This window comes from Delphinus delphis, chromosome 19 (assembly GCF_949987515.2).
Source record: "Delphinus delphis chromosome 19, mDelDel1.2, whole genome shotgun sequence".
Classification (NCBI taxonomy): domain Eukaryota; kingdom Metazoa; phylum Chordata; class Mammalia; order Artiodactyla; family Delphinidae; genus Delphinus; species Delphinus delphis.
The window spans coordinates 19,239,722-19,265,982 of NC_082701.1; the positions used below are offsets into that span (position 1 = coordinate 19,239,722).

The following is a 26,261-nucleotide window of genomic DNA, read 5'->3' on the forward strand; positions in this document are numbered from 1 at the left end:
GTCTGCTTTGTTAATGGCTATTTCCCAAGAGCTTAGAATGTTGCCCAGAACATGCAGATGTTGATAACTGAATGAGAAATGCAACCAGGACAGATAAAGCCCCATCAAGTTGAAGAAGCTGTAGCAACAGCCAGCACTTGAGAGCTGTTATGTGCCCAATACCAATTCTGCTTCCCATGAATTAACTCAACAATCACTTGAAGTTGGTTCCATTTTCCCGATGAGATTCTAAACTTGTGAGGCACAGAAGTGCAGAAACCTGCCCAAAGTCACATTGCTAGGAAGTGATGCATGTATCCAAACCTGGTTGGAACAGTATTTGAACTTGAATTTTTAGTTAAAGGAGGGTTTAAATATAGTTCCATTTGTGACTGTGAGTGTGACTTACTGGAGACATCGAACACTTAAGGGTGAGGGGCTTCCCTGGTGGCGCAGTGGTTAAGAATCTGCCTGCCAACGCAGGGGACAAAAGTCTGAGAAGATCCCACATACCGCGGAGCAACTAAGCCCCTGGACCACAACTACTGAGCCTGCGCTCTAGAGCCCGTGCTCCAAAAAGAGAAGTCACTGCAATGAGAAGCTCGCGCACTGCAACGGAGAGTAGACCCCGCTCACCACAATTAGAGAAAAGCCTGCTCGTAGCAACGAAGACCCAACGCAGCCAAAAAAAAAAAAAAAAAACACACTTAAGTGCAGGATATAAGTTTTCTATTTTCACCTAGTCCAGGGCTTCCCACTCAGAGTAACTTACTGAGCCCCTTTCTCATGCCCCCACTCCTCACCCCAGCTGAAAGTGTGCCAAGTGTGAAGCTTGGCAAATAGGGCCATTTGAATCCTAGTTCCATTTAGTGACTTAGTATTAGCTTGCCTGGAGAACCTATTTCATCAGTAACACCAGTCACAGTAAATGCTATAGAAGGGCCAAACGCCTTTCCTGTAACACAGTGGTGACAATCCAGAGCCCCACCCCCTTCCTTGCCTGTCTCCGCTAGACAGACCACTTGGGGACCTCTCCTTGGTCCCACTAGGAATGGCTGCTCTGTGGCTCAGGCCTTCATTGTTGGTGTCCATCCCCATCTAGAGCAGTTCTCCAGTGTGGTCCTCGTCCAAGCAGCACCAACATCACTTGACAAGATGCTGAATTCTGACCTACCAAATCTGGCACTCCGGTTTAACAAACCACCTCAAGTTAGTGACTCTTAATCCAAAGTAGATGGTGTCCACTCAGAGGGGCCTTTGGTTGTCACACGGGGTGGGGGTGGGGGAACAGTTCTCTAGATATGTAATGGGTTGAAGCCAGGGATGCTTAAACAATTCCACACCTAAAAATGTCCAGAGTAGCTCTTTTGGGGAAACAGTTCAATATGACATTTTACCCACTGAGTTAGACCATTAAAGGATTATCAGGCTATGGACAGAAGTAGCCCATGTCTCACAAAGGCAGATGTACCTTTTATTTTATATTTTCCCACAGTCCCTCATCCACCACCCAGTGTCTCTCATCGTATGAATGTTCTTTCCCAGTCTAATAACAAGAAGAAAGCAGACACGTGGATTTTTTTTTGTATTTTTGTATTTGTAATGACTCAAACAAGACAGACCTAAAACCGCAGCTTCTGAAAGAACCATTTGTTCTTGCCGGTCTTGTATCTAGAGGGGGGAAAAAAGGACACTAATGAGGGGAGGAATCACAGAAGACAAAACTGTCTTCATGGAGAACAGTGAAACCATACTCCAGCATTCACTACCAAAGCCTACTTACCTCTCCTCAAACTTGACCTTGGCCTCTCGTCGGGCCTTGCGTTTGAGAGCAGGGTCTCTGAAGACATCCTTGTTGACAACAGTTTTGTCCAAGGGGATATCCACAGAGTACCTGGGAACAATGGCAGGAAGGTAGGAGCAGCCCACATGCTGCCAGGGCCTTCACCCCTCCGCCCCACTCCTGGGACATCGGCACGTTAAGGTCTGACTCCACAGGAGCTATCATCAAAACTGTGCTAAAGTCCTGATGATATTCTTTGGAAATGCCCAGTTTTAACAAACTCTTTTACATAGATTCAAGCCACTGAAAAACTTCATAATTCACTCTCAGTTTCCCACAACTACCCTACCCTATAATAACTATTATCCTTGAGAGTGGAAGAAGGCAGGCCAGATTCTATGCCTGTGTTTACTGTGGCTGGAAACAAATGGAACAACCTTTACCCAACACTTCAAAGAATTTTCAGGTGAGGAGAGAGACAGACCAAGAGCAAGTTTGGAAGAGGTTTTTCAATCCGGCTTTGCCAAGTCAGGGAAATCAATAGAAAACAACAGGAAAGTGAACACTTCCAAGATGGATTAAAGAGGCGACACTGGAAACCACGGCCAAATGACAAATTGAAAATGATGTCGCTTCCACTGGAGCGGCTACAAGGTTGTCTCCTTATTCAGCAGGGCAGAGAGTGGGAAAAGTTAGAAAAAGTCACTTTCATTCCCATTCTTGAAACGCTCACCTTGTAGGCATGAGATGATTATAATTATAAACTTTCACGAAAGACTTGATCTTTGACCTCTTGGCAATTTTCTTCTTGCCCATGGCAGCTGTCACTTTGCGGGGATAGCGATCAATTCCAGCCACCAGAGCATGGCTGTAGGGTCGGTCTGAGGTGCCGTCATCAATGTTCTGAGTGAGCAATTACATGTTATTGCTATTGAGGCCCTTTGATAGATGTAGGGCGTGTATAGAAAGAACACCGTCAACCCCTAGGCCTCTGAGACCCACTATTATAAAAACGACACAAAGCAGACATTCTAAGTGCTATGCTAGATGCCCAAAGAGTAACAGGGAAAAGGGTGGTTTCCTTCCCACCAGGAAAAATCCGGAAGGGTTCCTGGGAGGCAAGAGATTTAAAATGTAACAACAGTTAACAATTATGAAGTGATTGCTATATGCCAAGCACTAGTTCTCAGGACTTTACATCTCTTAACCTCCTCCAGGATTGCACTGCTAGGAATGGTTAGAGGCAGGATTCCAAACCTGGCTGCCTAACTCCAAAACCAGCCTCAGGCAGACGGAGGAAAGGGAACCAAGGGTGCCCCGGTGTCCCCAACAGTCAACAGCAGTGGTGTATGTGGCCAGAGCTTAGGAAAATCTCATAAAAGGCTAAAGACGTAGGTAAAAGGCAAACAGTGAACGGCTAGATTACGCTAAGTGACCATTTTAACTAGTAACAATTTCTCCTCTTTCTACGGAGTCCCAGCTGCAGAACTTACTACCTGTTTGACCTCAGGTTAAACTTAACATCTCTAAACCTTCGCAGTAGAAAGTAACCTTATAGTTACCGCAAGGATTGCACATGACGACACCTATAAGGCAGTGCCAGGTACCAAGCAAGCATTCAATAAACGTCAGCCATTAGTATCACTTAAAACCTCTCTGATAGAAAACGCGTTGGGTGTCAGCTGTCCAATTCAACTCGCATTTGTTATTATGCGTCTTTCTCTCTCAAAAGCTCTCATGCATTCAACCCCCCCCAACATTCGCAATGCTCAGTGGGTAATGCCCCCAAACTAGGTCTTGAATTCCAAGTCGCCCGCCCGCCCCATTCACGGGATACAAAGGGGCACAGGTTCGCGAGGTTGGTACCTTTACGATGACCGCTTTGCGTCCGGAGTAGCGACCGGCCAGGACCAGCACCACCTTCCCGGGTTTCATGAACTTGCCCATGTCTGCAGAGAAAAGAGAAACGGCCGCTCAGAAACCCGCCAGCTCAGGCTGTGGGCCCGGAACTTCAGCGGCGCTCACTGCGTCTCGGCTCAGGCCGCCCGCACGTACTGCTCTCAAGACAGGATCCGCTACGAAACCGTCAGAGACCGAGGAATGAAAAGCACCCGGCACCACCCCGCAACTCAACCCCCAGTCCGCGGATGGCTGCGGATTGTAATACCCTGCCCCAGCCGCTACTCACCGGCAGCAACCTCTCGGGCCTACAGCAGAGAAAGAAAGAGCACTTCCGCTTACCTTTCACCCCGGGGAGGGTGACCTCACTTCCTGCCCCGCCCCCTCGGGCTTCTTCCCGCCTCTTGCGTGGCGCTCAGAATCTGTGTTGAGGGCGGAAGAAGCTCTTGAAGGGAAAGGAAGGCCTGGCAGTTTTTTTATTCAAATCAAACTTTATGAGCAGCTCCAGCAGTAGAAAGGGCAAAGGAGTTCTGCCTCCCCCGGAAGGCTTTTACGTGGACGCAGCTGCTCCTCTGCCCCCTGGTTGTAGTTCCTTTCTCTGGCGCTAGCGGGTGGGGGAGGCACAGTTTGAAATTTACTTCTTTTGCTTTGGAAGAGTAAGAAACAAAATAGGACATTTATTAGTACCAACTGTGTACAGTTACGCATAAGGAAGAGACGAAGATCAATCAAACAAGGGAACTTGCCCTCAACATTTAGAGGCTAATGATGTCAGAGACATTTCCGACCAGAATAAAGGAGGGAGATGAAGGACGATTATGGTGATACTAGCAGCTCTGTACGCTGTGTCAGGCCAAGTTAATCTATTTACGTGTATTATCTCTTTTGATCCTCATAACGACAATAAGAGATAAGTTATCTCCATTCCACAGTTGAAGATACTGTGGTTTGGGAAGGTTAAGTAATTTGCCCCAAATCCACAGCTAGTACGTGATCAAGCTGGGAACTCAGATTCAAGCAGTCCTCCTGAGCCCATACTGTTTACCCAGTCACCAAATTGAGTACCCACTCTGTGCCAGGCAAGATACTAGGCACTTTAGGTAAGTCAACTGCTATTTAATTCTCAGGAATCTGCATCTTGGGTATTTTCCTCCCATTTAGACATGACGAAATTGAGATTTAGAGAGCCTAAGGCTCTGATCATCAAATCTGGGTTTGAACCCAGGTCTAGTTGGCTCTCAAACTGAATTATTTCCCATCACTTACTGGAAGAGTGTTTTTAGATGGGTCCTTAGGTGTCTTCCGAGTTCAAGAGAAAGAGAAACCATCTTATAGTTTTTGCTCATTTGAACACTGACGAATCTATAGGATTGGTCTTGGGCAAGACGTGGGAACAATCAGGGTTTCATCATTTCTCTTCTTCAGGCTCTCCAAGGACCAATTTCCCCCGCAGCCCTCAGGACTTCATTCCAATAGTTTATCACCCTGATATGTACTTATATTTCTATATTTAATGAAAATGTTTTAATTTGTAATATGACATTGTAGAGTTGGAAAGGAACTCAGAAATCGTCTACTCTGTCCTCTCAAAGATGGGAGGAAAGTTCTAGAGCAGCAAAGTCACGGAGTTGGTGGCGCAGATCAAGGTTCCCCTGTTCCCAAGCCGCTCTTGCCACTGCACCACACGACCCTGTCCATGTCCACCTCCATGGTCTTCTTTCACCCTCCTTATCTGCTTTTGTGTCTTTTGCTGTTTCTCTCTTGGAAAACAGAAACCAAACCCTGAAATCTTATCATTGCCTTGAACTCTTATCACATACTAAAACTCTCCAAATCAAATTAGTAACTAAATCCTGTGAATTTTGCCTCATGTCTTTTAAATTTTTTCTATCCTTTTACACCTGCTCCCTAACTGATCCAGCTTCAGTTCTTTGTTTTCTCCAGTCCCTCCTCAAAACTTTGGGTGGGTCAAAAATTGCTTGGGATGCTTAAATATGCATTGCCAACTGAAGAGACTCCAGTTCAGGTCTGGTGTGGAGCCATGAGCTATAGATCTTATTTTTAGAAAGTTCTCTAAACACAACTCTTAAGTCCGCCACTTACCTGCCTGAAATCCTTCGCTGGCTCTCTGTACCAAAGTTTGAACTCTCACTCCCTTCCTATCTTCCTTGCAGTATAAGTTCCTGTCTCCTCCACACCCTTCACATACCACCTGGGTTCCAGCCAGCTCAACTACTCAAAGATCCGACCCCTTCTGAGCACCAGGGTCTTCACGCAAGCCGTTCCGTGTTTCGTTATTCTCCTCCACTGTAGCTGGGCAAAATCCTATCCATCCTTCAAGGCCACTCTAGAATTCTCCCAGGCAGAATTCATCTCTTCCTTCTCTATGCTCCCTCAGCAATCCAATCCACACTTCATTTTACTATAGAACATATTTCAGTTGGTTTGGATCAGTGGTTGTCAAAGTGTGGTCCCCAGACCAGCAGCATCAGCATAACAAGCATGGGAACTTGTTAGAAATGCAAATTCTCAGAGTTACTGAATAAAAAACTCTGGGGATGGAACCAAGCAATTTGTAGTTGTTTTTGTTTGTTTGTTTGTTTTAATTATTTATTTTTGGCTGCATTGGGTCTTCCTTGCTGCGCGCAGGGGGACTACTCTTCATTGTGGTGCTCTGGCTTCTCATTGTGGTGGCTTCTCTTGCTGCAGAACACAGGCTCTAGGAGCACAGGCTTCAGTAGTCGTGTCATGCACGCTCAGTGGTTGTGGTGCACGGGCTTAGTTGCTCCGTGGCATGTGGGATTTTCCCAGACCAGGGATTGAACCTGTGTCCCCTGCATTGCCAGGCGGATTCTTAACCACTGCACCACCAGGGAAGTCCCAGCAATTTGTGTTTTAACAAGCTACTCAAATCTCCAATTGGCTTGCTACCTCCTTTGCTAAACTTTGTGTTCCTTGAAGGCAGGCAGAGATAAGTTCTGAGCACCTAGCCTGGCCCAAGCAGTTGGTGGGTGCTCAATAGTGAATGAATGAAGGCAGAGCATCTTGGAAATCTTTAACGATGCCTTGCAGATCATACAATGGACCCTGCACTTTCATTGGATACATATCCACGGCTCTCTTTCCTTCTGTTCTTGCATAGCCTTAGACCTCGGCTGACAGTCCCTCCTCTCCTCCTTCATCCTGTCTGCCTCACTCCAAGCCAAGCACAGACCTCTGTGCTCAGTTATAATACAGATGTTATCAGTGACTAGCAGCTACGTGACTGCTGGCCTGCTGGCAGGCTTGTCTCTGTCTCTGCATGTCTCTAAGTTTCATGAAGAACTTGGCAGAGCAATGGCTATCTGCCCATCTCCCTGCAGCCTAGTCCTTTGGCAGCTGAAATTTCTGGCAGGCATGTGGAAAATACCTGTTCATCCACAAAGTGATGGTGAAGTGAGGGTGTGGATAAAGGAGAGAGAGGAACAAAATATCTAGAAGCAGCATGATACAATGAGGTAACATTAACAGTATAAAGACCATAGGATTTGGATTCAGGCAACTTGGGTTCAAATCCCAGCTCTTCCAACATGTAAACGTGGACAAAATATTTAACCTCTGCAGTTCAGTTTCCTCAGCTATAAAATGCAGATAATATTGTCCTGCCTTACATGTAGTGAGAATTAAATTAGGATGGCACACACACAAAATGCTTCTCATCATGTTAGCATAAAAGCCTTAATACCAGTTTTTGTGAGGACTGGAAACACACTGGGGCGATCCAGGGCTATGCCATACGACTAGAGCACTTATCACCCACCCTAAATGGTATCCAGACAAGTGAATTCACAAGCGTCAGTTCCTAAAGTGGCATGTGTGGTGAGATATGCTGTGGGGATAGGACTGTAGGTCTGGGCAAGACGGGATGATAATGCCAACGACACTTTCTCATGAATTTGTTCAAGGGGGATAGTGGGGGAAACACCACCAAAGCTGAGTTGATCCAGTGCAGGGGACAGAGAAGAGGCAGAAATGCCAGGAGCCAGGCATTGCTCAAGGAAATACTGATCTGGATCAGATACGCTGACAATGCCCAGACTTATAAACCAAAGCCAACAGTCTCTAAGGTCTTTGCAGAGAAGCTACACAAAATGCTATGATTTTATTAGCAACCACAGATACCATTTTTCACAACATTTTACACTTATCCTGTTTCACGTGAAGGAGGACTAATTCTAATGAATTATCAAGAATAGATCTTAAATAATATCTTACTGAAAACATTAAGTTAAAATGCACTACATAATAGTGCAGTCACGAAGCGCAGCTGGCAATTAAATACATGAAGGATGGTAAATCAGTAGTGTTGGGAACCCATTTGGCTTTCCAGAAGGTGATATACTTTGCTCATTTTTGGTCAGTCCCAGAGCAGGATGCAAGCTGAATGGCAAATATGAACTAAAAAGGCTAAAAGAGACTCAATAGGACCAGTCTAGAGTCAGTTCTACAAGGAAATGCCAAGGCCCTTCTTTGTTACCAGTGATCTGCCACAGTTCCTACCCACGCTGTAGTATGATCACGTGGTCAGACCTCCTCCACCATCCAGCCTCCAGGACACGTGGAACACACCTTGGACACGTTTCCTTCTGAGAAGCTGGGAGGTGCGCAGAGGAAAGGTTACTCGCCAGAGGACATGGTACCAGATGGTGGCTGTCCTGGTAAACCAGCTCCAAAACCGAAAGACCATCATCTGGGCTGTGAGGAAAGGACCACGTGGTCAGGGACAGATTTCAGTTCTTACCTCTACACGAAAAAGGGCTCATATTAAAATCAACTTTGGGGAATTCCCTGGCGGTCCAGTGGCTAAGACTTGGCGCTTTCACTGCTGTGGGCCCGGGGTTCAATCCCTGGTCGGGGAACTAAGATCCCGCAAGCTGCTCAGCGCAGCCAAATTAAAAAAAAAAAAAAAAAAAACCAACTGTGGTAAACACCCTTAGAAATGCTGTTCTCAGATATTCCCACTCCTGGTTTTAGAGGCAGCTATGGAACACACAGGGCCTCCCCTGACCTTGGGGTCAGGAAGAAAGAGGCATCAGTATTCACAAAAGGAGTTTGAATTCTGACCTAGGACTCTCTCAAACCTGCTTCAAGTGAAGGAAGATGGCTCGCAACTTGACTGACAGGAGCCTTAAGTTGTATGTCTTCCAGGACCAACAACTCACTCATGCTGTCCCTCACCACCGTGAAGAGAATGGTTACAGCAACCCGGATTTTCTACAAATCAGACATGGCGTGAAGAGGGTGTGCCATGACTGACTTCTTTTCAACAGGCTCAAGTATATGTGCTCACATGCACACCGTAGTTACATGCCAGGGCAGAACCTTTTAACAAGAGGATCTCCAGCATATCTTTCTGAGATGCTAAGTTGATGGGGGAGAGAGACTTTGCATCATCTGGCTAGGGAAAATGTCTTTAGCCCCTCCTCCTCATTCTTGCTCTTATCCGAGAAGACTAACCATCTATCCTTACTGAGCAAGATGCTGGTCTGGGGCCAGGGCATTCTCATCAAAAGGCATCTTTGATGTTCTTGAGCTGGCGCACAGCCAGGTCTACAGGGAGGCTGAACTTGAGGCTGCTAAGGCGGCTGAGCAGGTTGAGGGCACTCTCAAAGCCCGTGTGTGCCATGTAGCTCCAGGGCTGGTAGTGGGGCTCGATGAGCGACCCCGACTTGCAGATGAGGTTCACCCAGGACACGAGACGCTGCTCATTCAGCGCCATGCACACCAAGGCCTTCAGCTCCGAGTCTGCACTGCGCTTAAACGGGTCGTGCTCTGTCAGCACCACGTGGATGGCTGTCAGCAGGCTCTGCTTGGGCGTCACCACAGTGCCTCCCATGACAGGCAGGGCGAAGGACTGTGAGAGCTTCCGGGCGGGGGATTCCACGTAAGCACGGCCGTTCTTAGCGTGGTAGTACTTTACAAAGAGCTCCCAGGGGTGCATGGCCTCGGGGGCCGAGGAGAAGGCCGGCAGCAGACAGGCGATGGGGGCCATGACGAGGCTCATCCCCGGTGAAGAGGCGTACAGTCCATGGGCCAGCAGGTCCCTCACGGCCACAGTCAGCTCCTTCCGCACAGCCACGGTCAGCTCATCCTTGCCTCCCAGAGAGAGGTCCTGGAGGCTGGCGGAGCTGCTGAAATGGTCGTGCGCCTGGTGCCTCAAGGCCAGCTGCTTCACCCTGTCTACTGACACCTCCAGCCTCTTCAATAAGGGAGAGTAGTCCCTGTCAGCCTGGTCCCTCTGCCACAGGGTCTGCGGGATCTGGCCCGTGGCGCAACCGAACTGGCTAACAGCAAAGATCTGGAGCACTGCCAGCACTCGCCGCATCAGGTGCAGCCCTGTCTCCCGAACTCTCTTCATGTCTTCTGCCTTCGCTGCGTAGAAAACATAACGACTCATCAGTGAGAGGCCATAGTGGTCAGAGGGACAGTCAGCAAGTCACAAGCTGAGATCCAGTCTTGCTTCTGAGCCACAGCATGGGTCCCACATGAAGCCAAGAGCCACCTAGGATGTTGCTGGGCTTACTTTTTTTGGTTAGTAATAACTATTTTGAGATATGATTCACATAACACTCAACTTACCCATTAAAAGTGTATAATTCAGTGGTTTTTAGTATATTCACAGAGTTGGGCAACCATCATCCCCCAAAGAAACCGTGTACCATTGGCATTTCCCACTCCCTACTTCTCCCCGATCCCCCAGCCTAGGCAACCCCTAATCTACTTTCTGTCTCTATAGATTTGCGCATTCTGGAAGCTGTACTTACTTTTGCTGTTTCCTGGAGGTGGTCTGCTGCTGCCAGTTCTGCAGGAGCCGTTTCCTGTCTTCCCACTGGCCTTGCACTCACAGTGTCCACTACCTGTCTGTAATGGGCTTCCTACTTCATCTGCAATCAGAGGTTACAAAGAGGAGACATTTATTTAGCCTCTTTTTGGCAGATTTTTAAAGGCAAAATACTATTTACTAGTGCCTACCACGTGACAAGACTCTTACAAATAGTATTTCATCGTGTGGAACAGTGACTGGCACATACTAGCTGGCTCAATAAATAACTGCTGAGTGAAGGAAGCATGAATCATCATTTTATGGAGGAGGAGAGCGGGACTGAAGTGGTTAGGAACCTGCCTAACCTCATTAGTCTACGAAGGACACGAAGCCAGTAAGGGGCAGGGCTGAGATTTTAACTCTCTGGTTTTAAAATCCATGTCCTTTCTACTCCATCATGCTGGCTCCCTTACTGAGTGATCAAACCTCTTGCATATACATCAAGGACTGGCACCTTTAGGTGTTAGTACTCAGAATACATATAATTATGATGACATCCAGCCACCCTTCTCTTTCCATCCCTCCTCTGACCTTGGATGAAGCTGATGAACATCTCGAGGTCTCGGATCTGAGTTTTCAGCTGCTCAACCAGCTGTTCTTTCACTCGGGCTGGGTTGACGATCTGAGCTACAGCTACATCCACACGCTGCCGAAGCTCCTCAGTGGACAGTGAGCTGAGGTCCTCGTTCAGATTCATGTCCAGTTTCTTTATTAACTCATCGATGATCACCTATCAAGACTACAAGCCATGAGCACACCCTTTGGAATTTTCAGGGAGAGGGTTAGGAAGAAGGAGAATCTTTACTAGTGTGCCTCCCTTCTACCCTTAAATGGAAATCAAATTTGTGAGAAAAATGGTGCAACTGCTGATCAAGGTGAGGGCACAGGCCTTTTACGTCTCTTATAGAAACAAGGACCCCTGGTTCCTCTCTGACAGAAATGGCTCCTCTCACTGCAAATTTTCTACCAGGCCAGGTAAATTTCACTCAAGAGAACAACAGTGTAAATGATCCAAAGCGGCTGATGATCCCAAAAGCCCCATAGTTAGCTTCCCCTCTGGCCTCCAAGAGAATAAATACTGATTTCCCTTAGTTTCTAGTCCTTCTCATCCCTTCTTGCCTTACTACTCTAGGCAACTAAAGGAAAAGCTCTATGAAACATCCAGGCGTGTTACAACCAAAATATCCTAGTGACAACATGAGGAACAATTTGAAAACCAGATAATGTATAACTCCAGCCCTGCCAGAAAAACAGCCACATCACAGCTCCAGAGAGACAAACGTGTAACTGAGACTGTGTTTTGACTAACAGATTCACCTGTCTGCCCAGGTGTTGCTTTAATAAATACAGCATTAAAGTCAGGATTCCTGGAATATTTATTGACTGGTGCTGGGGGAGAAAACTAGTTTACATCATATGAAGTGCCCAAGTAGAACGGTTTCAATGATCAAATGAAATAAATTATTGCTGTTATTATTATTTATTACTACTATTATTAATAATAATAGCCACCAAAAAAACAAAAAAGAGCTCAATCATCACATTAGAAAGCTTTGGCATGTGTGTTTCCACATGTGAATAAAGACTGGTCCCAGGTAGCAGCAAAATTTCCCTTTGATATGGGCCAGCAGTGAGGCTGAGGGTGAGCAAGCTGGACAAGGCTGTCCTGCGAACGCTGGAAGGGACAAGGTAACCCGAGGCAGTGGAGGAGGCGCCTCTGGATCTGCTCACCCGCTGCCTTTCCAAGACCACGGACTGCGGCAGGGAGTCGTAACTGCCTTCCTGATAGGCAAACGTCTCCAGGTCATCGAGCTGCGTTTTGAGCTGCAGTATCAGTTCCTTCTGCTTCTCCCTTTGGGTTTCCAGATGTTCCCGTTTCTCCTGCTCACTCTAAGATGGGAAAAGATTTGGGTTGATTTCACAGGAAAAGAAAAAGTCAGGGCACATTATGAATTCTCTTAAGCCAATAATGACTAGTAAAATATAAAATGTTTCCAAGTAACCCGAATGAAATACAGAATTCATGGGACACGTTAAAAAATGAGAATAATTATTTCATCGGGGCAATTTATTAAATGCGTGTTTTCTTTAAGAAAGTATTTATCCTTCATTGGAAATAGGATATAAGTACAATGGGGCCTTTCATTAAGATTGCTTCCCACCCCCTCAGGTCTAGTTAAGATTGACACAATTTATCTCAGCCAAGACAGCCTCCCTGGAATTAAACATGCCATCCTCCAGAGCCAATTACCACAGAACAAGTCCTGAATACTTGCTACAGCCAAATTTTGCGAGAGAATCTGGAGGTAAGGGTGTACAGAGAGGCTTTATAACTCATATCAGTTTTCTTAAGGTCCAAAGCGCCTCCAATGTATTGCAAAATCAAACAAACACAGGTACCTGGGGCAGTGAAAAAAATTCAAAGCCAAGTAATAAGGGTGAGAAGGTAATTAGGTTTGAGAAAAAAAAAAAAAAAGTTCGATAAGGTTCCCTGACCAGTGACGCCTTTTCTCACTGTTGGCCACCCAGTAGTTTCTACATTTAAATGATGAAAAACCCTTCGGAGAGGTAAAGCCTTGCCAATGTATTCTCAAATACTGGTTCTTCCTTGCCTTTTTTGAGTATCAAAAACAAAACAAAGCAAAACTAGCAAATCATTTACAGGTGTAAGGCTGCATTTTAAACTAGATGTCTATAGGATATTAAATTTAATCTTAAAATGGTACTTACCAAGGCCTCCAGAAGTAAGGTATGAGAGAGAACAAATGAAAAACAACAAATTAACTGTTTGTTTAGCTATTTAAAAAGCAATCCCCTTGCTTTAGCTTTGCTCAATATGAAAGCAAGCCTTTTCTCAGGGGATACTGCCTCTCCAAAGCTTTCCCAGTGTCGTGGTTTTTTCTTAGAACCCTGTTCTTCTCCCCAACTTAGTGGCCTAGCTATTCTTTAAGAGGTTTCCTCAATTTCCCCAGGCAGAACCAATCACTTCCTCTGTATTTTGTACAAACTTCTACTCTAGCTCATGTCACATTATAATGATTTGTTTAGGATTCTGTCTCCCCAAGTCTATGAACTCCTTAAGGGCAAAGGCCCTGACTACCCCCAGGGCCTAGCACTGTGTCTGGCACAGGGTAAGCTCTCAGTACACATTTGCTGTATGTTACTGAACGCAATCAGGTTCAGAAGGCCACATTCCAAATAATGAACTCTTACGGAAAAAGTTGTCTAACCAGCCCAAAGGGAAAGGACTAGGAAAACTTTGTTTTTGTTTTCATTGTATCCCATCCCAACATCATGAAGCCAAAGAAGAAAGAAACCAGCCATAGATCCTGATTCCATTTTCATGACTGTGCCTGCTGAACGCTGTTACCTGCCATGGTAATTACTGAGTATGCGATTTACTGGAGTGTGGGCAAACATGTTTACTAGGTGAGAACAATGAGCTCTGGTGCAAGGCAGGAAATAACAGAAATAATTTCCAGTATGAAGCGAGAGAAAATACTGGTTAAAAAAACAAAAAACTGGAACTGATAAGTAGTAAATCGTTTGGTTCTAACTGTCCCCACTTTGGCACCACCTGTTCATGTGTCAATATATGCACACAAGATTACAGCTGCTTATTAGGTGTTTTGAGCGCTACAGTTTTTTTTTTTTAAGTTGTACACTGTTTCTAAAAGTAAAAACGGACAACCAAAAGAGCACCACATCCACACCAAACCTTTGGTGCTCCTCACTCCTGAACAGGGCCTGACCACAGAAATTCTTTCTATCCTACCTGTTCCTTAAAAGTCTGGCAATTTGGGCTTCCCTGGTGGCGCAGTGGTTGAGAGTCCGCTTGCCGATGCAGGGGACACGGGTTCGTGCCCCGGTCCAGGAAGATCCCACATGCCGCGGAGCGGCTGGGCCCGTGAGCCATGGCTGCTGAGCCTGCGCGTCCGGAGCCTTTGCTCCGCAACAGGAGAGGCCACGACAGTGAGAGGCCCGCGTACCGCAAAAAAAAAAAAAAAAAAAAAAAGTCTGGCAATTTGAGGACTTGTGCAAGGAGCTGTGGGTATACGGAGAGAAGGGTGGAACAGTAAACACAGGACTGCACTGGAAACATTTCAGATTAAAATAAGCAAGTCAATATCTGCTGATAAGTCTTCTTGGTTAAAATCAATTTAAGTGGGAAGAAAGCCACATATGGGTTGTAACCTAAATAAGAAGGTGGAGAAAAAACAGCGAGTCTCTTCCAACAAGCTATCTACAATTGTGCACTTCCAGAGGTTCAAAGACTGTAAGGAAACGTCCCCTGGGGCTGTCATACAAATTCTCAGCATTCAGTGTTGACTAACTGAATGAATCTTGTCACAGTTACCAAAGGGGCTTCCTTTAGAACACCTAGTTATTAAGTAGGATGGGGAAGGAGTTTCAAAATACCAGCATTAGGAAATTCACATAATTAGGACTTGTGTTTCTTACAATTACTAAGAGACCTTGCTGTTCACCAAAGCTCTCACCCAGACAAGAGTCTGAAGATCAAAGACATTCTCTAGATTCTAGGAAAGCACAGACAAGGAGTACATCTAAATTTCCATGGATTTCAATTCACTTGCTCTTCTCTAAGCAATTTTCTCCATCTCCAGGGTCGGAGAACTCTCACAGCAAATGTGCTGAGGGCTTAGGTTCTTGAGGCGACGGCAAGGTGAGCGGGAGCAGCACTGTTTCAGTTGGCTGCTCTGTTGCCCTCTGAACACTCTCCTCGCTCATCCCTCTTCTGCCTCTCACCTCATCACACCTGCATCTCTTCCCACACCTTTGGTGAACACCTCTCACCGTCAGCTTCCCAGGCCTCTCTGTCCTCTTGCCTTTCAGCAGGTCCCGAACACCTGTCTGGTCTCTTCTGGGACACGCATAGCCACCTAGACGAGCCGGCTTCTCACCAGTGCTACCTCCGTCCGCGTTAGCATCGCCGCCCACCTACCCCTCTATTCCCATATCCCTCGGGGCGCGGCCCCAGCTGTTCACCTGGTCCTCGCCCCGCAACCGTGGCCGGTCCCCCGGCATCCCGTCGCCATCATCGCTGGTGGGGTCCTCTGGGCTCCCGTAACCCAGGACGTGAGGGCAGCCGCGGAAGGCAAAGTCCTCGAGCTCGCTCAGGAGGCGCTGCTGCTCCGCCGGCGCCCCGCGCACCACCTGCCGCAGGCGGAACTGCACCTGCGCGAAATGCGAGGACAGCGCGAGCAGCGCCGAGTCCAGCCGCCGCCGCTCGGCCCGCAGCCGCCGCAGCGTCCGGCCCGGCGAGTCCGGTGGGGAGCCCGGGGCCGCTCCGGGCTCCTCGGCCGCCGCCTCTTCCGAGAACGCCGCCGCCCCGGGCCCGGCCTCTGCCACCGCCCCCACCGGCGCCCAGCGCACTGCCTCGCACGGCGGAAGCGACTCCTCTTCCTCCTCTTCGTCCTTCGCCTTTGGTCCAACGGCCGCTACCCCCGTTACCGGTTCAGCAGCCGCTTCGAGGGCCGCCATGTTTCAGGAAACGCCGCCGGACGTCAGCCGCGCCCCCCGCTGCCATGGCAACGGCGCGCTGGCAGGGAAACCCAGAGGAGCGGATGGGCGGGGCCCAGACGTCACCTAGTTCAGACGTCATCCAGGGCCGGCCTTCCCTCGGGACTTAATTCTGGCCAGTAGTTTTTTTTTTTTTTTTTTAATTGAGCGCCTGCTGTGTGTCGGACACTGAGTGTGCTAAGCATTGGAGAAACAGGCGAATGAAGTCGGGACAAGCCCTTCCATGTATATCGACCTCTAATCCCGGCGGGCGGGTCGTCTATTCCTAACGTGTGTATTTCTGGAGACCCCAAGATGTGAAGGGCTGCAGGGACTATGCTCTCCCAGAGTCTCTTCGGAGTGCGGATCCCTTGGCTTAGGCCACGTTCCCACTTCTTCTAAACCCTTTCCCCAACCATGTAAGGAGAGGCAGCTGCTGGGGGCGTCCCCAGGATCTAAAGATAGCGGCCCCTGCCTCGGATTCCAAACGCCTCGGGGCAGCGGGAGCCGCCATGGCACGGTAAGTGCTTCTGGTTGCCTTTTTCACTAGAGATTCCTTTCCCCACGTTTTCTGGGCGCTCCAGGTTCTGCGAGGTCCCATGGGAACCCCGGACCCCAGGTCTCTGTATCCTTGGGGTGCTGAGGGGAAGTGTGACCTGAATGTTCTCCATAACTCCCTACCTCTCTACTCTCGCACTTTCGGTTCTCCTCAGGTTCATCTTCACCGCACACCCCAGTCTCGTCACTCCCCTTCCACCCCCTTCTGTCTTATTTAGCTCCGCTTTGACCGTGCTGTAGCATAAAACGTCCCTGTATTTTCCCCAACCTTTCCCAAATGCCCTCAGTCTTCCCTCTCGCACCGCTATGAAGCCCCACCTCAACTCCTCTTCAGGCAGCATGCTCGGACCCTGTGGTACGACAGGCCCAAGTATGTGTTCATGGAGTTTTGTGTTGAGGACAGCACCGATGTCCATGTGCTCATCGAAGACCACCGCATTGTGTTCAGGTAATCCCCTCCCCCTCCACTGCTGCCAGGGCCTGGCTTCTTGGGAACCTTTCCCTTCTCCTAATGCCCCCACACTCCACACTCAGCCTCCTCGTCTCCTTAGCTGCATTGTCTCCTCAGCTGCAAGAATGCCGATGGAATGGAGTTTTATAATGAGATTGAGTTCTATGCCAAGGTGAACTGCAAGGTAAGGGTGGGGTGGGGCAGTAAGGGCTGGATGGGAAGGCTGCTTGGGAAATGGAGATTCATTCTAAACCTCAGACCCTAAGAATGATGCTCTCTATCTGGCAGGACTCACGAGATAAGCGCTCTGGCCGCTCCATTACTTGCTTTGTGAGGAAATGGAAGGAGAAGGTGGCCTGGCCCCGACTCACTAAGGAGGATATCAAGGTGGGTGTGCGGGAAGTGGCCGCTTTTTCTCCTGTGCTCTCTATCTGTGTACCCAGGTTGACAAGTTGGGTCTGGGACTCACCCTTGGCTCCTTTCCCACCAACATTCAGTTACTCACCAGGTCCTGCCTATTTGACCTCTTAAATAGAATCCATGATTTAATCTCTTCCTAATTCAGGCCTTATCCATTACTGGGTGAGGTTTGTTGCATATTTTCAGCACCACCCTCAATCCATCCTCTGCATTCCTCGCAGCATGGTCTGTTTAAAACACACATTTGGGGCTTCCCTGGTGGCGCAGTGGTTGAGAGTCCGCCTGCCGATGCAGGGGACACGGGTTCGTGCCCCGGTCTGGGAAGATCCCACATGCCGCGGAGCGGCTAGGCCCGTGAGCCATGGCCACTGAGCCTGCGCGTCCGGAGCCTGTGCTCTGCAACGGGAGAGGCCACAACAGTGAGAGGCCCGCACACCGCAAAAAAAAAACCAATAAAACACACATTTGACCCTGTCACTTTTCCTCTTAAGACCCTCCAGTGGCTTCTTTTCCCCTAAAAGTTGAAAATTGGCTGCATGCTGGCTGGATCTGCCTCTCAAATTTGTTTTAGCAGTCTTCAAAGTGTTGAAAATTATTTTGATGGGCTACTGACATTTAAAAATGTGGAGATTTCAGACATCCCTGATGGCTCAGTGGTTAAGAATCCACCTGCCAATGCAGGGGACATGGGTTGGAGCCCTGGTCCTAGAAGATCCCACTTCCCGTGGAGCAACTAAGCCTGTGCGCCACGACTACTGAGCCTGCGCTCTAGAGACCGTGAGCCACAACTACAGAGCCCACATGCCACAACTACTGAAGCCTAGAGCCCGCGCACCGCAACAAAGAGTAGCCCCTGCTTGCCGCAACTAGAGAAAGCCTGCGCGCAGCAACAAAGACCCAAGGCAGCCATTAATTAATTAATTAATTAATTCATTATTTAAAATGTGGAGATTTCACCTTTCAGCCGGAACCGCCATTTTCCAGTAACTCACCAAAATGACCAACACAAAGGGAAAGAGGAGGCCACCCACTATATGTTCCCTAGGCCTTTTAAAAAACATGGAGTTGTTCCTTCCATGTGAATCTACAAGAAAGGTGGTATTGTAGATATCAAGCGAATGGGCTCTGTTCAAAAAGGAATGCCCCACAAATGTTACCATGGCAAAATTGCAAGTTTACAGCATTACCCAGCATGCTGTTGGCATCACTGTAAACAAACAAGTTAAGGGCAAGATTATTGCCAAGAGAATTAATGTGCATATTTAGCATATTAAGCACTTTGAGAGCCGAGATAGTTTCCTGAAATGTGTGAAGGAAAATGATCAGAAAAAGAAGGAAGCCAAAGAGAATGGTACTTGGGTTCAGCTGAAGCACCAGCCTGCTCCACCCAGAGAAGCACACTTCATGAGAACCAATGGAAAGGAGCCTGAACTGTTGGAACCCATTCCCTATGAATTCATGGCATGATAGCTATAAAGAAAATAAAAGATCTAGATGGTAAAAATGAATAAATACATAAATAAAAATTTAAAAAAAAAAGTAGAGATTTCACCTAAAAATCCAGATTCTCAGCTTCTCTTGGAAACTGGAGACTCTGGCCACGCTGGTCTAAATTCCCAAATGCCTAGAGTTGGAGCTTGAAATGGGGCATGCATTCCACTTCACTTCACTCCTTTTCGTTATCTCCCTGACACTCTCAGGCATTTGAACTTGTAGCTTCTGCCATTTGGGTTAGAGTCTAAGGACCATAGCATGGCGTATAAGCTGATGACTTGGCTGTTCTTTCCTTCTGCAGCCTCATACCCCTTTACTCTCTGCCTCAAATGCCACATTCCAGCCATAGCAAACTGCTTGCAGCTGTCTTCCACACACCAGGCTATTATGCACCTCAATACCTTTGCTCAAGCTATGGCTTCTTCCTGGAAAGTCTCCATCACCACTACCTTTGCCCACCTAACCCCTGCTCATCCTTCAAGGCCCTGCTACTCCAAGAAGGCTGGCTTCCTATAATATCCCCTACAGAACCCACCGCCACACTTTCCACACTGTATTATAATGATTTATTTACATTTCCCTTCCCTACTTGCTTCTTTTTTTAAAAATAAATTTATTTACTTATTTTGGCTGCATTGGGTCTTCATTGCTGCGCGCGGGCTTTCTCTAGTTGTGGCGAGTGGTTCTTTGTTGCGGTGCGCGGGCTTCTCATCGCAGTGGCTTCTCTTGTTGCAGAGCACAGGCTCTAGGCGCACGGGCTTCAGTAGTTGTGGCACTCGGGCTTAGCTGCTCCGTGGCATGTGGGATCTTCCCGGACAGGGCTCGAACCTGCATCCCCTGCACTGGCAGGCGGATTCTTAACCACTGCACCACCAGGGAAGTCCCCTACTTGCTTCTTTTTTTTTTTTTTGCGGTACGTGTGCCTCTCTCTATTGTGGCCTCTCCCATTGCGGAGCACAGGCTCTGGACGCGCAGGCTCAGCGGCCATGGCTCACGGGCCCAGCCGCTCCGCGGCATGTGGGATCTTCCCGGACCGGGGCACGAACCCATGTCCCCTGCATCGGCAGGCGGACTCTCAACCACTGTGCCACCAGGGAAGCCCCCCTACTTGCTTCTTGATGGCTGAGACTGTGTAGTGAACATTTTAAAAATCCCAGTGCCAACCACAGTATGTGTTCAATAAATACCTGTTAAATGATCGAGTAAATAACTTCTTTCCCTGTCTAAATGTGGGAACTTGGAATATGGGCCTCAAAGGGTTGTCCCTGATTCTAGGGAATGCTGCTTGGTTGACTCCTAGGATGCTTTATGATACAGTTATCTTTCTAGATGTGTTATCTTTCTAGTCAGCTGGCTCCTGGAGGACAGAGTTTCTATGCTCTTCCATCCCCTACAATGCCTGGCATTGTGCTTGGCACTTAGTAAGTTCTTGGTAAATCTTTGCTGCTGCTGCTGCTGATGACGTGGCAGACTGGAGGGGGGTTAACTAAAGGGGTGCTGTTGGGAAGATGATACCCCCATTGACCCTCTTTTCCCCAAGCATGCTCCCACACACATACCCACACTCATCTATGCACTTCTGCTGCTGCCTTCCTGGCCTGTGACTCTCTGTGCTTTCCTCTTGCAGCCAGTGTGGTTGTCCGTGGATTTTGATAACTGGAGAGACTGGGAAGGGGATGAAGAAGTGGAGCTGGCTCAGGTGGACCATTACGCAGAGGTAATGCTGTTTTCTGCCTATCTCAATCATTCTCTGGGACTTGCTGCACACATTGCTCTGGAGGCTTGTCGTCAGGGCTAGGCAGAGGGATATGATCTCCCCAGGCAGGTTGCTCAATGGTTTGATAGTCTTTATGTTTTGTGCAATGTTTATTTAGTAGGGATGAGAGAAGTGAATATTGCTAGTGAAATTGTATACATAGATTCATTCACTGTTTAGAGTAGAGCCTGTGTTCCGAACAAGTTTGGCAAAAGCTTTTCCTACTTTTCTGTAATTCTTGTTCTCTCTTCTGTTTTCTTTGTGTATGTGTGTGTGTTTTTCCTGAGCCAGATAGCTTCATGGGAAGCTCAAACTACGCAGTATAAAAATTCACATCACAAAATAAATCACCAATCCCCAATAAATTGCACCGTGCTATACGATATTTGGTTTCCAAATTTCAGCTGTTTATTCAAGTTGTAAAAACACTAATAGTAACCTGGATTAGTAAGGAGATGTGTGTGTCTAAATTTCCTTTTAAAAAGGGGGTCAATTTCATATACACACTGCTATAATTAAAATAGATAACCAACAAGGACCTACCGTATAGCACAGGGAACTCTGCTCAATATTCTGTAATAACCTAAATGGGAAAAGAACTTGAAAAAGAATAGGTATAACTGAATCACTTTGCTGTACACCTGAAACTAACACAACATTGTTAATCGACTGTACTACAATATAAAATAAAATTTTTTAAAAAGGGGTGTATCAATTTACTTTTCTTCAGTTCATTCCAGTGATGTATTAGGGACTTTAAAGCTGGGGCAGTTGTTTGCCTGGGACCATTTTCCTGTGGTCCGTCAATATGCAGGTTGCTCTTCCTTTGCCCCTCTTCTCTCTCGTGACTACTTTTCTCTTCCCACCAGCTTTTGGAGAAGGTCAGGACCAAGAGGCCTCCCCCTGCAATGGACGACCTGGATGTAAGTAAAGCCTGCTCCTTAACCTTTCCCTTTCCTTTTAGCCCTTAAAAATAAGATACTAGAAAGCTCCTGTCCCAGTCTCTAGCACATAGTGGTTCTCAGTGCATGTTAGCCAAATCTGAATTTGACACAGGAGGTCAAATGTTCTTCTCCATGCTCTAGAAAACCCCAGTAAGACCCTTGTCCCTTCCATCTCCCCTTCTGCTTCTCCAATCTAGGGCAGACCTGGCCCTGTTGACTATCTTTATAGCTGTAAGGACCAGTAGCATACGCTGTAATTCTGGCATTAAATGATGCATGGCACAGTGCTCTTTACTGAATACAAGTGTCTTATTTTATCATACAAAATTTAAATCCTTCCGTGTTAGGCTCCCAAGAAGTTGTGTGATTCAGAAAATTACCAAAGAAAACCTGGAGAGCTGGAGGGAGTGAGCAGCATTTGTGAACATAAATGTCCACTCTTTGCAGACTCTACAGGGGCTTTTGTCTTTTTTTTCCCCCCAGGATGATTCTGACAGTGCGGATGCAACAAGTAATTAACTTTCTGTGACAGCAGAGCTGGGGAGGAAGCTGTGGCTATCTTCCAGTCACTCTAACAAGCTAGGTCCTGGGTCTTTCTCAGCTCTTTGGCTGTGCGCCAGGGTCCTCTGGGATCTCCGAACTTTCCTAGAAGCTCTTTATTAAGGGTCCTCCTTCATGCTTTATTTCTATTTCCTAGGCACTTGACTAAGGCTGCTGTGTCAGATGACAGGATAGGAGAGGAGTAGACAGGTGGGGCTTCTGACTTCCTACCAATTGGCTGCAATCTTTGTGTTTGGGCCACTCATCAGGGCTTTCTGGAGTACTTGAGCCTCTGTGTGTGTGTATGTGTAAGAGCAAAAGCCATAGAAGCAGCATATAGCTTATAATAAATCTGTAGGAACTGTTCTGTGTCTCTTTCCTTTTTGTACTTCTTCCTCCTAGAGGCAAGCCTCTTCCTGTCTATAGCTCCTCTCCAGTGGAGAGGTGGGTGTCAGAGATCCTGGCCCTTACTGTCGAGATTGGAAGAAGAAAGATATTGGGAGCAGACTTGTAACCAAGCTGGGGAACTTTCCCATGCCCAGATCTTCAGAGCAGAAACCAGCCTTTCACTGTATAGCTAATACTGCCACCTCTAGAACCAGCCAGAAACCCACCTTAGCTTCCTGCATACTCCAGAAATATCTTTACATTTTTTTTTTTTTTGGCACTTAAAAAGCAGTTAGGCCATTTATTGGCACTAAGAAAGCATTCCTTTAAATATCTTTACACTTTTTTTTTGTTTTGTTTTTCAGTACGCGGGCCTCTCACTGTTGTGGCCTCTCCCGTTGCGGAGCACAGGCTCCAGATGCGCAGGCTCAGCAGCCATGGCTCACGGGCCCAGCCGCTCCGCGGCATGTGGGATCCTCCCGAACTGGGGCACGAACCCGCATCCCCTGCATCGGCAGGCGGACTCTCAACCACTGCGCCACCAGGGAAGCCCTATCTTTACACTTTTAAAGCTAATTGTTACATTACTTAATGCCTATGTCTGTTTACTACTCTATTCATCAGCTACCCCATTCATCCATAAACATTTTCTGAGGGCCCAGTGTGTACTTAAACTGTGACTTAAACAAAATGCAACACTCAGGCTTTGCCCTTGAATTCATGGTAAAGTACTGAGATTTGTTAAAAAAAATTAAATCTAAAGTTTATTTCAGTAATATAGGGACATAGTTTAAAAAATTAAATAGTATAGAAGGGTCTAAAATTTAAAGTAGAATTTGCACTCCCTCAATAGCTGTAACCACTGTTAACAATTTCTTCAATAAATTTATATATTTATGTCTGGATCTTTATATCTATATTTATACCTGTTATAAATTTCTTAATACCTATAATACTATATATGGTTATATATAAAACATACAACATATCTATATATGGTTATATATACTATATATGGTTATATACTATATATGGTTATATATAAAACATACAACATATCTGGAACATATGCAATATCATGTATTATTTATATACAGTACAATATATCAATATATTAAAATTTAACGCATATAGGCAAATGCAATGCGTCTGTGTGTACACAATGGGAATCATACTATTAATATGCATCTTGTACCCTGCTTTTTTTCACTTAATATATATTGGAGCTCTTTCTAAATCAGTATACATAGATCTGACTCTTCTTTATGGCTACATGGTATTCAGTTGAATATATTTTCCATAATTTAACTGGTTCCTTATCAAGGGATATTTAAGTTGTTGTTAGTCTTTTTCAGTTTTCAAACAAGGCTGCAAGGAACAGTTTAAAAAGTAGATCCTTGGGCTTCCCTGGTGGCGCAGTGGTTGAGAGTTCGCCTGCCGATGCAGGGGACACGGGTTCGTGCCCTAGTCCAGGAAGATCCCACATGCCGTGGAGCGGCTGGGCCGGTGAGCCATGGCCGCTGAGCCTGCGCGTCAGGAGCCTGTGCTCCGCAACGGGAGAGGCCACAACAGTAAGAGGTCCGCGTACCACAAAAAAAAAAAAAAAAAAAAAAGTAGATCCTTACATGTTTGGCAAGAATATCTGTAGGGTAAATTTTTTTCTTCTGTTTTTCCCGGCCACACCACGTGGCTTGCAGGATCTTAGTTCCCCAACCAGGGATTGAACCTGGGCCCTGGCAGTGGAAGCACCAAGTCCTAACCACTGGACCACCAGGGAATTCCTATAGAGTAAATTTCTAGAAGTAGAATTGCTAGGTCAAAGAGCAGATAAACATTTTGAAAGCTGTTGCCAAGTTGCTTTTAGATGAAATCATACCAATTTTCACTTCCACCAAGAGTGCTCCATTCTCCAAAACCTTTTAGATATTTGCCAAGATAAAATTATACGTGGTTTAATTTGCTTCATTTTTTTTCTTTCTGGCCATGACGCGGGACTTGAAGGATCTTAGTTCCCCAACCAGGGATTGAACCCGGGCCCTCAGCAATGAGAGTACAGAATCCTAACCACTGGACCACCAGGGAATTCCCTGGTTTAATTTGCTTTAAATTATGAGATGGCTCATTGTTTATTAGTGATTAATATTTCTTTTAATGTGCTCTGTCCATGTCTTTTGCCCATTTTGATATTGACATTAGTTCTTAAACTTAAAAAATAACATAATGCAAATCTGTATTTGTATCGTGCTTTGCAATTTACTAAGTATTTTAATATCATCTCATTAAAAATTTTGAACTTCATATCAACCTTGTAAAATAATTAAGTCTTCTCTTAATAGGTGCTCAAACAGGTCACAATAAGTGGCAAAGCTGGGACTTGAACTTCTATAGCATATGTCCCCTTGCCCACAATTCTGAAAACCGAAAATTTCTAAAAACTGACCTAAAAAAAAAAGTTAACACCAAAACTCATCCGGCAGCAAAACATGACCTAAAATGATGTGAGGCTATTTATAGTCTTTGTTTATTCCATTTAGCGTATTTATTTCTCAGCATAAATACCAATACGGAGTTGCTCCAGAGTTCCAAATGGAACACATTACGTAACACATGGGTATGGTCTGCATTACTGCCTAAAATCAGAAAAACCCTATATTCTGAAACATCTGGGAACTTCAAGCTTTTTATTACTTGATTTAAAAGAGCAGAAGGTTAATCTTAACTTTTAATCCATTTAACGTTTTAAGGCACCGATTGCAGTTAAACTTGTTAACTTCTGTTAACCTCTTTATTTGCACTGTCCAATCCCGTAGCAATGGTCACACGTGATTACTGAGTACTTGAAATGTTGCTAGTCCGAACTGAGAGGTGCTGTAAGTGTAAAATACATAACAGGTTTCGAAAATCTTGTACGGGGGGAAAATACTTATTTTAAAATACACATTACATGATGAAATAATATTTTGTATATGGTGATTTAAATAAAAACATTATTAAGGGACTTCCCTGGTGGCGCAGTGGATAAGATCCCAGTACTCCCAATGCAGGGGGCCGGGTTCTATCCCTTGTCAGGGAACTAGATCCCACACGCATGCTGCAACTAAGAGTTCGCATGCCACAGCTAAGGAGCCCGCCTGCCGCAACTAAGACCGAGTGCAACCAAATAAATAATTAATTTAATTAAAAAAAAAAAGAGCTTTAAAGAAAAATTAACATGTGGCTTGCATTACATTTCCATTGGGCGGCGTTGCTGTCTATCCAAGCCAGTACCATCCCCACTTCTATCAGGCAGGCTTCCGCGGGGCCGAATTACGTACATCCCTGGGGTCCAACGGGGCCAAACAAAGTGCTATGACAAGTTTAGGCCGCAGTTTTGTTCTGTCTTGTCTTCTGGTTTTCTTCAAAGTCTTAAAATAGTCCCTCAGCAACCCTGAGCGCCTGCACTTCGCGTTTTCAATAAATTTGTCCAAACCACACGCCGTTCTTAGCCCTTTTGCTTCTGCGCAGAGACGCGCCCGGAATGAAGATTGTCCCGCTTCGCTCTGCGTCCGGCGCCAGGCGTTTCTGTGTGCAAGGTTACCGGCGTACTGGGAGACAGCAGCGATGGCGTTCCAGTGTCAGCGGGACAGCTACGCCAGGGAGGTGCGGCCGGCGGGCGGGAAACCTGATGC

The 26,261-nt window shown here is 46.5% G+C and overlaps 3 protein-coding genes, 1 non-coding gene and 1 pseudogene across 11 annotated transcripts; 2 read left to right on the forward strand and 3 right to left on the reverse strand.

Annotated features, from left to right (window-relative positions):
• Positions 1-1,527: 1,527 nt before the first annotated feature.
• RPL27 (ribosomal protein L27) lies at positions 1,528-4,024 on the reverse strand. 2 transcript variants are annotated; one of them, XM_059997468.1, is made up of 5 exons: positions 3,951-4,024; positions 3,629-3,711; positions 2,496-2,665; positions 1,763-1,873; positions 1,528-1,650 (listed from the first exon to the last, which is right to left on the reverse strand). In XM_059997468.1, exons 2-5 carry the CDS (start codon positions 3,707-3,709, stop codon positions 1,602-1,604), a joined length of 411 nt encoding a protein of 136 aa, XP_059853451.1. In that variant the 5' UTR covers positions 3,710-3,711; positions 3,951-4,024; the 3' UTR covers positions 1,528-1,601. The 2 variants fall into 2 exon arrangements, with proteins under 2 accessions (XP_059853451.1, XP_059853452.1); XM_059997469.1 differs by lacking the exon at positions 3,951-4,024 and adding an exon at positions 3,818-3,842.
• A 4,232-nt stretch (positions 4,025-8,256) lies between these two features.
• Positions 8,257-16,137, reverse strand: RUNDC1 (RUN domain containing 1). Of its 3 annotated transcripts, none has more exons than XM_059997426.2 (6): positions 15,531-16,137; positions 12,255-12,413; positions 11,055-11,253; positions 10,465-10,584; positions 9,171-10,072; positions 8,261-8,395 (listed from the first exon to the last, which is right to left on the reverse strand). In XM_059997426.2, exons 1-5 carry the CDS (start codon positions 16,023-16,025, stop codon positions 9,207-9,209), a joined length of 1,839 nt encoding a protein of 612 aa, XP_059853409.1. In that variant the 5' UTR covers positions 16,026-16,137; the 3' UTR covers positions 8,261-8,395; positions 9,171-9,206. The 3 variants fall into 3 exon arrangements, with proteins under 3 accessions (XP_059853408.1, XP_059853409.1, XP_059853410.1); XM_059997427.2 differs by having other exon boundaries at positions 8,274-8,395; positions 9,158-10,072; XM_059997425.2 differs by having other exon boundaries at positions 8,257-10,072.
• Positions 16,102-26,228, forward strand: PTGES3L (prostaglandin E synthase 3 like). Of its 5 annotated transcripts, none has more exons than XR_011246276.1 (8): positions 16,102-16,563; positions 16,936-17,049; positions 17,170-17,236; positions 17,341-17,439; positions 20,594-20,683; positions 21,592-21,645; positions 22,150-22,416; positions 22,959-23,092. XR_011246276.1 is itself a non-coding variant. In XM_069540101.1 (8 exons), exons 1-8 carry the CDS (start codon positions 16,556-16,558, stop codon positions 26,112-26,114), a joined length of 477 nt encoding a protein of 158 aa, XP_069396202.1. In that variant the 5' UTR covers positions 16,165-16,555; the 3' UTR covers positions 26,115-26,228. The 5 variants fall into 5 exon arrangements, 4 of the variants coding, with proteins under 4 accessions (XP_069396203.1, XP_069396202.1, XP_069396201.1 ...); XM_069540101.1 differs by lacking the exon at positions 22,959-23,092 and adding an exon at positions 26,098-26,228 and having other exon boundaries at positions 16,165-16,563; positions 22,150-22,177; XM_069540100.1 differs by having other exon boundaries at positions 16,165-16,563; positions 22,150-22,177; positions 22,959-23,490.
• LOC132414689 (large ribosomal subunit protein eL21-like) lies at positions 18,469-18,939 on the forward strand (annotated as a pseudogene).
• Positions 24,299-24,370, reverse strand: TRNAG-UCC (transfer RNA glycine (anticodon UCC)). The gene has a single exon. It is a non-coding gene; the product is annotated as a tRNA-Gly (tRNA).
• Positions 26,229-26,261: the final 33 nt, after the last annotated feature.